At 45.1% G+C, this 13,320-nt stretch overlaps 1 protein-coding gene across 2 annotated transcripts in view; it reads left to right on the forward strand.

Moving 5' to 3' along the window:
- LOC120030399 (CD99 antigen-like protein 2) overlaps positions 1-11,194 on the forward strand; it is a 41,622-nt gene extending 30,428 nt beyond the window's left edge. For both annotated transcript variants that reach the window (XM_038975789.1, XM_038975790.1), the window contains exons 6-11: positions 3,927-3,989; positions 6,069-6,140; positions 6,440-6,484; positions 6,613-6,732; positions 6,912-6,977; positions 10,340-11,194. In XM_038975789.1, the coding sequence (XP_038831717.1) occupies positions 3,927-3,989; positions 6,069-6,140; positions 6,440-6,484; positions 6,613-6,732; positions 6,912-6,977; positions 10,340-10,401 (428 nt within the window). In that variant the 3' untranslated portion in view covers positions 10,402-11,194. The remainder of the gene's footprint in view (positions 1-3,926; positions 3,990-6,068; positions 6,141-6,439; positions 6,485-6,612; positions 6,733-6,911; positions 6,978-10,339) is intronic.
- Positions 11,195-13,320: the final 2,126 nt, after the last annotated feature.

Below are 13,320 nucleotides of genomic sequence, written 5' to 3' on the forward strand. Positions count from 1 at the left end.
GCCAGAGCCAGCCAGCCAGGATCCGCCAGAGCCAGCCAGCCAGGATCCGCCAGAGCCAGCCAGCCAGGATCCGCCAGAGCCAGCCAGCCAGGATCCGCCAGAGCCAGCCAGCCAGGATCCGCCAGAGCCAGCCAGCCAGGATCCGCCAGAGCCAGCCAGCCAGGATCCGCCAGAGCCAGCCAGCCAGGATCCGCCAGAGCCAGCCAGCCAGGATCCGCCAGAGCCAGCCAGCCAGGATCCGCCAGAGCCAGCCAGCCAGGATCCGCCAGCCAGCCAGGGTCAGCCAGCCAGTCCGGTGTTGTCCCTCAGTCCGGAGCTGCCGTCCCTCAGTCCGGAGCTGCCCCTTATCCTGGTGCTGCCCCTTATCCTGGTGCTGCCCCTTATCCTGGTGCTGCCCCTTAGTCCGGTGCTGCCCCTTATCCCGGTGCTGCCCCTTATCCCGGTGCTGCCCCTTAGTCCGGTGCTGCCCCTTAGTCCGGTGCTGCCCCTTAGTCCGGTGCTGCCACTTAGTCCGGTGCTGCCCCTTAATCCAGTGGGGTTAATTTGGAGGGTGGCCATTTGGAGGAGGATACGAAAGCGGGTAGTGACTATGGTGGGGTGGGGACCACGACCAGCGCCAGAGCCGCCACCGTGGACAGACGCCCACCCAGACCCTCCCCTAGACTTTATGCTGGTGCGTCCGGAGTTCGCACCTTGAGGGGGGGGTTATGTCACGCCCTGGCCTTAGTATTCTTTGTTTTCTTTATTATTTTAGTTAGGTCAGGGTGTGACATGGGAAGTTTGTGTGTTTTGTCTAGTTTAGGGTGTGTGTATTGTTTAGGGGGTGTTGTATAGTGTATGGGGTTGTGTTCAGGAGAGAGTTCTAGGAAAGTCTATGGTTGCCTGGTTTGGTTCTCAATCAGAGACAGATGTCATTAATTGTCTCTGATTGGGAGCCATATTTAAGGCAGCCATAGGCTTTAGGTGATTGTGGGAGATTGTCTATGTTGAACGTAAGTAGCTTGTGTGTGCACTTTCGTTTGTAGCTTCACGGTTGTTTGTTGTTTTGTATAGTTTGTATAAGTGTTTCGTTTCGTGTTCATCTTCGTCGTAAAATAAAAGAAGATGTATTCATATCACGCTGCGCCTTGGTCCATTCATTCACCTCAAGACGACCGTGACAGTGGAGCAGCAGTAGATATGGTATACATATTGTAGTGGAGCAGCAGTAGTATGGTATACATATTGTAGTGGAGCAGCAGTAGATATGGTATACCTATTGTAGTGGAGCAGCAGTAGTATGGTATACATATTGTAGTGGAGCAGCAGTAGATATGGTATACATATTGTAGTGGAGCAGCAGTAGTATGGTATACATATTGTAGTGGTGCAGCAGTAGTATGGTATACATATTGTAGTGGAGCAGCAGTAGTATGGTATACATATTGTAGTGGAGCAGCAGTAGTATGGTATACATATTGTAGTGGTGCAGCAGTAGATATGGTATACATATTGTAGTGGAGCAGCAGTAGTATGGTATACATATTGTAGTGGTGCAGCAGTAGTATGGTATACATATTGTAGTGGAGCAGCAGTAGTATGGTATACATATTGTAGTGGTGCAGCAGTAGTATGGTATACCTATTGTAGTGGAGCAGCAGTAGTATGGTATACATATTGTAGTGGAGCAGCAGTAGATATGGTATACATATTGTAGTGGAGCAGCAGTAGATATGGTATACATATTGTAGTGGAGCAGCAGTAGTATGGTATACATATTGTAGTGGAGCAGCAGTAGATATGGTATACATATTGTAGTGGTGCAGCAGTAGTATGGTATACCTATTGTAGTGGAGCAGCAGTAGTATGGTATACATATTGTAGTGGTGCAGCAGTAGTATGGTATACCTATTGTAGTGGAGCAGCAGTAGTATGGTATACATATTGTAGTGGAGCAGCAGTAGTATGGTATACATATTGTAGTGGAGCAGCAGTAGTATGGTATACATATTGTAGTGGAGCAGCAGTAGATATGGTATACATATTGTAGTGGTGCAGCAGTAGTATGGTATACATATTGTAGTGGAGCAGCAGTAGATATGGTATACATATTGTAGTGGAGCAGCAGTAGTATGGTATACATATTGTAGTGGAGCAGCAGTAGATATGGTATACATATTGTAGTGGAGCAGCAGTAGATATGGTATACATATTGTAGTGGAGCAGCAGTAGATATGGTATACCTATTGTAGTGGAGCAGCAGTAGTATGGTATACATATTGTAGTGGAGCAGCAGTAGATATGGTATACATATTGTAGTGGAGCAGCAGTAGATATGGTATACATATTGTAGTGGAGCAGCAGTAGATATGGTATACATATTGTAGTGGAGCAGCAGTAGTATGGTATACATATTGTAGTGGAGCAGCAGTAGATATGGTATACATATTGTAGTGGAGCAGCAGTAGATATGGTATACATATTGTAGTGGAGCAGCAGTAGTATGGTATACATATTGTAGTGGAGCAGCAGTAGATATGGTATACATATTGTAGTGGAGCAGCAGTAGATATGGTATACATATTGTAGTGGAGCAGCAGTAGATATGGTATACCTATTGTAGTGGAGCAGCAGTAGTATGGTATACATATTGTAGTGGTGCAGCAGTAGTATGGTATACCTATTGTAGTGGAGCAGCAGTAGTATGGTATACATATTGTAGTGGAGCAGCAGTAGTATGGTATACATATTGTAGTGGAGCAGCAGTAGTATGGTATACATATTGTAGTGGAGCAGCAGTAGATATGGTATACATATTGTAGTGGAGCAGCAGTAGATATGGTATACATATTGTAGTGGAGCAGCAGTAGATATGGTATACCTATTGTAGTGGAGCAGCAGTAGATATGGTATACATATTGTAGTGGAGCAGCAGTAGATATGGTATACATATTGTAGTGGAGCAGCAGTAGTATGGTATACATATTGTAGTGGAGCAGCAGTAGATATGGTATACCTATTGTAGTGGTGCAGCAGTAGTATGGTATACATATTGTAGTGGAGCAGCAGTAGATATGGTATACATATTGTAGTGGAGCAGCAGTAGATATGGTATACATATTGTAGTGGAGCAGCAGTAGATATGGTATACATATTGTAGTGGAGCAGCAGTAGTATGGTATACATATTGTAGTGGAGCAGCAGTAGATATGGTATACATATTGTAGTGGAGCAGCAGTAGATATGGTATACATATTGTAGTGGAGCAGCAGTAGTATGGTATACATATTGTAGTGGAGCAGCAGTAGTATGGTATACATATTGTAGTGGAGCAGCAGTAGATATGGTATACATATTGTAGTGGAGCAGCAGTAGATATGGTATACATATTGTAGTGGAGCAGCAGTAGATATGGTATACATATTGTAGTGGAGCAGCAGTAGATATGGTATACATATTGTAGTGGAGCAGCAGTAGTATGGTATACATATTGTAGTGGAGCAGCAGTAGTATGGTATACATATTGTAGTGGAGCAGCAGTAGATATGGTATACATATTGTAGTGGAGCAGCAGTAGATAGCCGGTGTAGAAAACTGTAGCAGTTTTAGTAGTAGTTGTAGTAGAGTAGCAAATACTAGGGATAGCAGTCATAGGAATAGGCTGTAGTATTAGTGTATTAGGTTTGAAAGTCTGTATACTACAGTCACAGTAGTAGAATGGTAATATAGTATTAGGGTTTGATAGTCTGTATACTATAGTCACAGTAGTATTATAGTACAGTAGTGGTATAGTATTAGTATATTAGGATTTGATAGTCTTTTTACTACAGTGGTATTATAGTATTAGGGTTTGATAGTCTGTATATTGCAGTGGTAGTATATTATTATCATAGTAACACTATATTAGCCTAGTATCAGAGGGTTGATGTGGTGTCATGTCTCATCAGATAAAGGTATTGGAGGCGGAGGCAGGGGAGACAGAGCCCCCAACAACAGAGGAGGGAACGGGGGTAAGAACCCTGCCTGACCTACCCGACCTGACCCTAACCTACCTGGTCAACCTGGATAAACTAAACCCTGCCTGTCTACTGGGCCTACCCAAATCAACCCTAACCCCTCTGTCTACTGGGCCTACCCAAATCAACCCTAACCCCTCTGTCTACTGGACCTACCCAAATCAACCCTAACCCCTCTGCCTACTGGGCCTACCCAAATCAACCCTAACCCCTCTGTCTACTGGACCTACCCAAATCAACCCTAACCCCTCTGTCTACTGGACCTACCCAAATCAACCCTAACCCCTCTGTCTACTGGGCCTACCCAAATCAACCCTAACCCCTCTGTCTACTGGACCTACCCAAATCAACCCTAACCCCTCTGTCTACTGGGCCTACCCAAATCAACCCTAACCCCTCTGTCTACTGGGCTGGGGACCAGCTTTCTGCTCTGTTCTTGGATAATACCTAGTTCTATTTAACAGCATCCCTCGCTCTTTTAATATCCAATCTCTCTCTCCTTCTTTATATCACTCTATATTTGATCTATGTCTCTCTCTCTCTCTTTGTCTCTGTCTATTACTTTCTGCCTCTCTAGTTCCATCTATCCATCTCTCTATTGCTACCTGTCTCGCTCTCTCTTCCCTGTCTACTCACTCACTCACTCACTCACTCACTCACTCACTCACTCACTCACTCACTCACTCACTCACTCACTCACTCACTCACTCACTCACTCACTCACTCACTCACTCACTCACTCACTCACTCACTCACTCACTCACTCACTCACTCACAAGACCTACTAGGAAGCTATGGATTGAACACACTACTCAAACCTTTCTTGGTGTGGGTGTACTGTGGGCCCACCCACTGGGGAGCCAGGTCCACCCACTCTGATTTGAGTATTTCGTTTTTTATATATATGTAATATGTATATATTTTGTAATGATATTTACTTGCCAGTGTTCCAAACCTAAAAATGCAAACACCATCAGATATAATTCATAGCAAGTCGTGCACTGGGTTAGTTAGATCTGATTACACAGAACAGATGACCTGGAATGACTTTCACTCTCACGGGATGGGTTGCCAAAAAGAACTACCTGAAAGCCACACCCCCAATAAGCCACGCATATGACTGCATTGAGGCATATGTCACTGTTTCTATGGCTATACGCACCTTGTCACTGCCTATTTAATTTGTTCATTTATCACACAAGACAGTTCATGATCCAGTGCCTTTATCACAGTCAAAACACCTATATTTTAGCTTTAATTACCTTTCAAATCTATTTATTTTTTCTCAGCCTCATGGCATTTTTTTTTTTGAATTGCAGGAAATAAGCTTTAAAAGAGAAATATTTTCTGCCTCATCTCCGCCTCATGGTGTACTGCGGGTGTACTGTGCACAAAGCATAGCTGATGGTCTATATCCTCACTAACTTTCTCTAGAGGCCAGTCTCGTTTTCCTGTTAATGTGGTGATACTATCTTGCTAACTGTGTCGCTCCCCCTGGATCTGGTCAAAGGCTGACCTTATTTCTCCTTCCTGAATGACATCTGGCAACCCTGATCCTTCTCTTTCTCCTTATTACATCTTTACACTAGAAAACCAGCGCTTGTCCTCTATATAACTGTGACTGACTCCCTCGTCTACTGAACTTTCTCCTCTTTCTGGAGACCTTACTTTGGGGACGTTGGCTGTGTTTGAGCGGGGGCCGTCCCTGGCTTGGAGCCTGTCAGGTTAGGGTTGGGGACGTTGGCTGTGTTTGAGCGGGGGCCGTCCCTGGCTTGGAACTTGTCAGGTTAGGTTTGGGGACGTTGGCTGTGTTTGAGCGGGGGCCGTCCCTGGCTTGGAACCTGTTAGGTTTGGGGACGTTGGCTGTGTTTGAGCGGGGGCCGTCCCTGGCTTGGAACCTGTCAGGTTAGGGTTGGGGACGTTGGCTGTGTTTGAGCGGGGGCCGTCCCTGGCTTGGAGCCTGTCAGGTTAGGTTTGGGGACGTTGGCTGTGTTTGAGCGGGGGCCGTCCCTGGCTTGGAGCCTGGTGTGTCAGGTTAGGGTTGCCAGTTAATGCTGATTCTATATCCCTTAGGTGGATCTTTCTCAGATGATGATCTGCTTGACGTTGGGAAAGACGACACCTACAACCCTGACGAAGGCAAAGGTAATGGATGATCTTTAAAAGGGGAAATGATTAGATAAACAAACATAAAAAGAGCGTGAGAACAGTCTTCTGAGTTCAGACCTTTACCATTGCTTGTTTTTTATAAATGAAGATACTCTGTTTAAATCCTACTTAAAGGTAAATGTCTTGTTTTTAGTCGGACAAATACTTAAACAGTGTTTACATCTGGGTAGGTAGTTCATATTTTCAATCAGGACACAGGGACCTTTATTAAATGCATTTACATTGATTGTACATTATAATAGAATGTAACTGACTAGCTGACATCATTCCTGTAGGTGGACATGGTGGAGGCCAGTCTGCCGCTGATGACGACAACCTTGGTATGACAACAACAACAATATTTTTCTGAAACAACAGGTTATGCATGGCAACGGTCTGTGTCTAATATTGATGATTGGCTATCGATTATTGACTATTGATTACACCTCTGTGTTCCTCTGTGCTCCAGACACCATGGCTGAGACCGGAACCATCGCCGGGATCATCAGTGCCATTGGCTTGGCGCTGGTTGGCGCGGTCACCAGCTACGTCTCCTACCAGAAGAAGAAGTTCTGCTTCAGCATACAGCGTAAGAAGCCAGATGGGGTTTTAACGTAATCTGTGATTTAGATCTTGTGGTAGAATGTGGATATGATTCTATATAGTTTTGATAACAGTGTAATGTTTACCTGGGATTACAATAATCTATAATCAGAAAGTAGTATCTAGATAAATTGTCAGATTTACCAGACTGCTGTGTCCTGTTAGAGAGCCTGAATGCAGACCTGGTGAAGACTGATAACCCAGACGCTGTGGTGGCCACAGAACCACAAGGTAACCACCAAACCACCCATACAGGTCCGATCTCCAGTGAATTTGGAAAGTATTCAGACCCCTTGACTTTTTCCACATTTTGTTACATTACAGCCTTATTCTAAAATGGATTCAATAGTTTTCCCCCCTCATTAATCTACACACAATACCCCATAATGACAAAGCAAAAATAGTTTTTGGGGAATTTTTGCAAATGTATAATTTATTTTGTTTGTTGAAATATCACATTTACATAAGTATTCAGACCCTTTACTCAGTACTTTTTTGAAGCACCTTTGGCAGTGATTACAGCCTCTAGTCTTGGGTATGACGCTACAAGGTTGGCACACCTGTATTTGGGGAGTTTCTCCCATTCTTCTCTGCAGATCGTCTCAAGCTCTGTCAGGTTGGACGGGGAGCGTCACTGCACAGCTATTTCCAGGTCTCTCCAGAGATGTTTGAGCAGGTTCAAGTCCGGGCTCTGGCTGGGGCACTCAAGGACATTCAGAGACTTGTCCAGAAGCCACTCTTGCATTGTCCTAGCTGTGTGCTTAGGGTCGTTGTCCTGTTGGAAGGTGAACCTTCACCCCAGTCTGAGGTCCTGAGCGCTCTGGAGCAGGTTTTCATCAAGGATCTCTCTGTACTTTGCTCCGTTCATCTTTCCTTCGATCCTGACTAGTCTCCCAGTCCCTGCATCTGAAAAACATCCCCACAGCATGATGCTGCCACCACCATGCTTCACCATAGGGATGGTGACAGGTTTCCTCCAGACATGACGTTTTGCATTCAGGCCAAATAGTTCAGTCTTGGTTTCATTAGACCAGGGAATCTTGTTTCTCATGGTCTGAGAGTCCTTTAGGTGCCTTTTGGCAAACTCCAAGCGGGCTGTCATGTGCCTTTTACTGAGGAATGGCTTCTGTCTGGCAGCTCTATCATAAAGGCCTGATTAGTGGAGTGCTGCAGAGATGGTTGTCCTTCTGGAAGGTTCTCCCATCTCCACAGAGGAACTCTGGAGCTCTGTCAGAGTGACCATCGAGTTCTTGGTCACCTCCTTGACCAAGGCCCTTCTCCCCTGATTGCTCAGTTTGGCGGGCGGCCAGCTCTAGGAAGAATCTTGGTGGTTCCAAACTTCTTCCATTTAAGAATGATGGAAGCCACTGTATTCTTGGGGACCTTCAATGCTGAAGGAATGTTTTGGTACACTTCCCCAGATCTGTGCCTCGACACAGTCCTGTCTCGGAGCTCTACGGACAATTCCTTCAACCTCATGGCTTGGTTTTTGCTCTGACATGCACTGTCAACTGTGGGAGCTTATATAGACAAGTGTGTGCCTTTCCAAATCATGTCCAACAATTGGATTTACCCCAGGTGGACTCCAATCAAGTTGTAGAAACATTTCAAGGATGATCAATGGAAACAGGATGCACCTGAGCTCAACTTCGATTCTCATAGCAAAGGGTCTGAATACTTATTCACTTACGGTATTTCTGTTTTCATTTGCAAACATTTCAAAAAACTGTTTTCGCTTTTTCATTATGGGGTATTGTGTCTAGATGAGTAAAAACATTTATTTAATCCATTTTAGAACAAGGCTGTAACGTAAAAAGGGAAGGGTATGCTATCCTATCTGTTTGAGGTTCAGATAATGAAGTCATTTGTTTTATCTGTTTGGATGAAGATTAATGTAGGGAACATCTGCTCTCTGATGTATTGATGGTACTGCAGTGTTGTTGGAGTGAAATATGAAACGGTATTCTCTCCAGTTAAAGGGGTCTGTCAGAGAGAGAGAGAGAGGAGGAGGGGGAAGAGAGGGAGGGAATGGGATCGAGGAGGAGGGGGAAGAGAGGGAGGGAATGGGATCGAGGAGAGGTGAGAGGAAGAGAGGGAGAAAGCAGGGGGGGAGTTGGAGAGGGAAGAGCAGGAGGGAGTGGGAGAGGGAGAGAGAAGGAGCGGGGAGGGAGGGAGGGAGAGAGAAGGAGAGGGAGAGAGAAGGAGCGGGGAGGGAGGGAGTGGGAGGAAGGAAGGGGGAGGAACTAATGTTTGGAGAAGAGGAAAAGTAATCTCCACGACCAACACCTCTCTCCTCGTGGAAAAGTCGTCTCCACGACCAACACCTCTCTCCTCGTGGAAAAGTCGTCTCCACGACCAACACCTCTCTCCTCGTGAAAAAGTCGTCTCCACGACCAACACCTCTCTCCTCGTGGAAAAGTCGTCTCCACGACCAACACCTCTCTCCTCGTGGAAAAGTCGTCTCCACGACCAACACCTCTCTCCTCGTGGAAAAGTCGTCTCCACGACCAACACCTCTCTCCTCGTGGAAAAGTCGTCTCCACGACCAACACCTCTCTCCTCGTGGAAAAGTCGTCTCCACGACCAACACCTCTCTCCTCGTGGAAAAGTCGCCTCCACGGCCAACACCTCTCTCCTCGTGGAAAAGTCGTCTCCACGACCAACACCTCTCTCCTCGTGGAAAAGTCGTCTCCACGACCAACACCTCTCTCCTCGTGGAAAAGTCGTCTCCACGACCAACACCTCTCTCCTCGTGGAAAAGTCGTCTCCACGACCAACACCTCTCTCCTCGTGGAAAAGTCGTCTCCACGACCAACACCTCTCTCCTCGTGGAAAAGTCGTCTCCACGACCAACACCTCTCTCCTCGTGGAAAAGTCGTCTCCACGACCAACACCTCTCTCCTCGTGGAAAAGTCGTCTCCACGACCAACACCTCTCTCCTCGTGGAAAAGTCGTCTCCACGACCAACACCTCTCTCCTCGTGGAAAAGTCGTCTCCACGACCAACACCTCTCTCCTCGTGGAAAAGTCGTCTCCACGACCAACACCTCTCTCCTCGTGGAAAAGTCGCCTCCACGGCCAACACCTCTCTCCTCGTGGAAAAGTCGCCTCCACGGCCAGCACCTCTCTCATCGTGGAAAAGTCGTCTCCACGGCCTACACCTCTCTCCTCGTGGAAAAGTCGCCTCCACGGCCAACACCTCTCCTCGTGGAAAAGTCGTCTCCACGACCAACACCTCTCTCCTCGTGGAAAAGTCGTCTTTGTGGCTGTTTAGCCTTTTGTACTTTACTTCAAATGAAGTAGATTTGAGTAGAGTAGATGAAATACCCTTCCATTGAAAATTGTCATAAAGCTGATTCTAGTTGTAAAAGGTTTATGAAGGCATTATTAAGCTTTAGAAGTTGCAGTTTGTTGAAAGTGTGATCAGGTTTATTACCGTCAGTTTAATATCTCTCGCTCTCTCTGTCTCGCTCTCTGTCTCTCTCTCGCTCTCTGTCTCTCTCTCGCTCTCTGTCTCTCTCTCGCTCTCTGTCTCTCTCTCGCTCTCTCTCGCTCTCTGTCTCTCTCTCTCTCTGTCTCTCTCTCTCTTTCCAGTTCAACAGACTCTTCTGGAACCCCCCAACGCTGAGCCTCCTCGTCAGGATAACACTGTCTAATATGCCACCCCCCGTCCGCCCGGCCTCGTCCCCCAACCTACACACACACGAAGAGGGCGTGACAACACACACTTACACGCCCTCACCTTGGGGAATATCCCCCCCACCTCATACACCAACACACACTCACCACTTTTGAAGGATAGTGCCACCCCCGTTATACCTTAAGAGTTGTAGATAGATGGTGATCGGCAAACTCTGTCTGAAATGTAGAGTTCCACTGGCAGCCATGTTGACGCCACCAAGTTCCATGTCATTCTAGAATCTTAATGTCATTCTAGAGTGGGAATGGTATTGTGACATCACTATGGTTCGCCGACCTCTGTAGACCTACCCCCACCACACTGTGTGTACATATCATTTCATTTATTTGAACTGTTTTAAACACCACTAATATGCCTGTTTACAATTTGATTATGAAGGAGATGGAAGCCTAATCCTAGATCAGTTTTTATTTGACAATGATAGTCAGAGGATTTGCTATACTTAAGCACATACAGATCTAGGACCAGGCTTCCATCTTGGTATTTCCTGAAAGATAGTATGGTACATAGTATAACCCACATACTTTCCCCCTAACTCTGTTATCCAAATAATTAACCCCCCCATTCCCCCCTAGTACATATATCCCCCCCATTAACACCTAGTACATATATCCCCCCCATTCCCCTCTAGTACATATATCCCCCCCATTCACCCCTAGTACATATATCCCCCCCATTCCCCTCTAGTACATATATCCCCCCCATTCACCCCTAGTACATATATTCCCCCCATTAACCCCTAGTACATATATCCCCCCCATTCCCCCATAGTACATATATTTCCCCCTAGTACATATATCCCCCCCATTCCCCCCTAGTACATATATCCCCCCCATTCCCCCCTAGTACATATATCCCCCCCATTCCCCCCTAGTACATATATCCCCCCCATTCCCCCCTAGTACATATATCCCCCCCATTCCCCCCTAGTACATATATCCCCCTCATGTGATTTTTTTTCTACCATTTCTACCTTCATGTTATTGTCCTAAAGAAACAGAGTTTTGCAGTGGTTTCTTCCGTACGTTAATGTTTAGAAGCTGCATTTTTATAGCCTGGTTGTCAGTCTGTTTGTGCTTTCTTGCCAACTCCTTATCACTCATTGTAATGGCAGTCGTATGTACGGCATGACGATGACAGAAATAGAATTGATAAGAGCACCACCAGATCTGGGAACCAGGCGAGCACTTTTCTAGTGTTGATTTTAGGATGATGTTTTCTTTTTTCTGAAGCGATGTTCGTTTGAAGAACTCAATTACTTCAGAGCTGCTGCATAAATTTACATTTACATTTACATTTAAGTCATTTAGCAGACGCTCTTATCCAGAGCGACTTACAAGTACATACATTCATACTTTTTTTGTAAATGTCCATGATGTGATTTGCGTTTGTTTTAGGAAACTGAAGAGAATATAAGCTCTGTTCCAATATCCATACTAGCATACTACTTAGGGAAAAAACACGTGTATTGGGTCCTAGCATTCTAAGTAGTGTGCTAGGATGGACATTGGAGCACACTCAAAGGCTCTGTTCCAATAGCCACACTAGTGTACTGCTTAGTGAACGATACCAGTGTATTTGTCGTGCATTCTAAGTCGTATGCTAGTATGAATATTGGAGTGTAGCTTTTAAGTCCACTTGTGTGCAAAATGGGAATGTGATGAAGATACACAATGTATAAAGACTAGTTAGTATCTGTTTTGTCTTATTGAGATAATGCCTGTTCTAGAGAAAGTGAAGTAAATGTGAAATCGAAGCCTAGTCAAACTTAAAACTTCTTGATATTGAAGTAACGTAACAGTTGCGTTCCAGACTGCCTTGCATCAACCAATGGTTGCGTGTCACGTCAGCGAGTGCGTAGTCGGGCATCAGATCGCTATATCAATCCGTTGTTTAGCAGATATGGAACAGAATACACACCTATCCAGGCGCTGTGACATCTGGCATGCGTCTGAAATATAGTCATCCTGGAACGTGCCCAGTGGTTCTGTAGAGACTGGACATTTGTTTGACTGGACAAGGCTATAGACTTGTGAAGTTCTTCAGATTGAGCTATATGAAATCAGAGTTAGTTCATCTCTGTGATTTGGATAGTGTTTATACTAGCTGTTGCTTGTTGTTAGGAAAGGTTGAGGTGAATTACATTTCAATTCACTTTAGTTCATTCAAGAAGCGAATTCAAATTCCATGTCAAGAATTTAGAAAATCTTTAATAAAAAAATAAATGGCACATTTCAATTTGGTTTTGAATTTAAAATCACTCCTTTGAATTGAATGACTTGAAATGGAATTGGCCCCAACCCTGATTAGGTGGAAAGTGAAGCTTGTAAATTGCGGCGTGAGCATATTTCTGTGTTTTTACTATTTAATTGTTGTATGATCGTATTCCTTGATATTACGGTGTATCTTAACGATCTATACACTCGTTCCTAGGTGTGTTTTTATTCAAATCGTTTGCGTCCCCACTCTTTCTAAACTACCGTTGTTTACTAGAGTGGCTTTTGTCTTAAAACTACTTAGCTGAACATTGTTTTAGATATAGAAGGTTTCCAAGTGATTTTATTCCAGATAACAAAACAAACCTTTTTAGGGCAGATACTCAAATGACACCCTGGTCCCTTTGTAGTGCACTATTTTATTCTGTATAGGGAATCGTGTGTGATTTGGGATGCACTCCCACTGGAACCTGCACTCTGTTCTGCTCCCTTGTTGCCTTGGAAACACAGCTCTAGAACCACTCCTCCTGTGACGTTGAGGCACTCTCCCTACCTGCGTATACTCTCGCCTTTAACAACTGCACCAGGATCAGTTACTATCTTACTTATAATGGATAAGATAAAGATTTAGGTTGGAGGAACTGTTGTTAACCCTTTGA

This window comes from Salvelinus namaycush, chromosome 36, assembly GCF_016432855.1.
Source record: "Salvelinus namaycush isolate Seneca chromosome 36, SaNama_1.0, whole genome shotgun sequence".
Classification (NCBI taxonomy): Eukaryota; Metazoa; Chordata; class Actinopteri; order Salmoniformes; family Salmonidae; genus Salvelinus; species Salvelinus namaycush.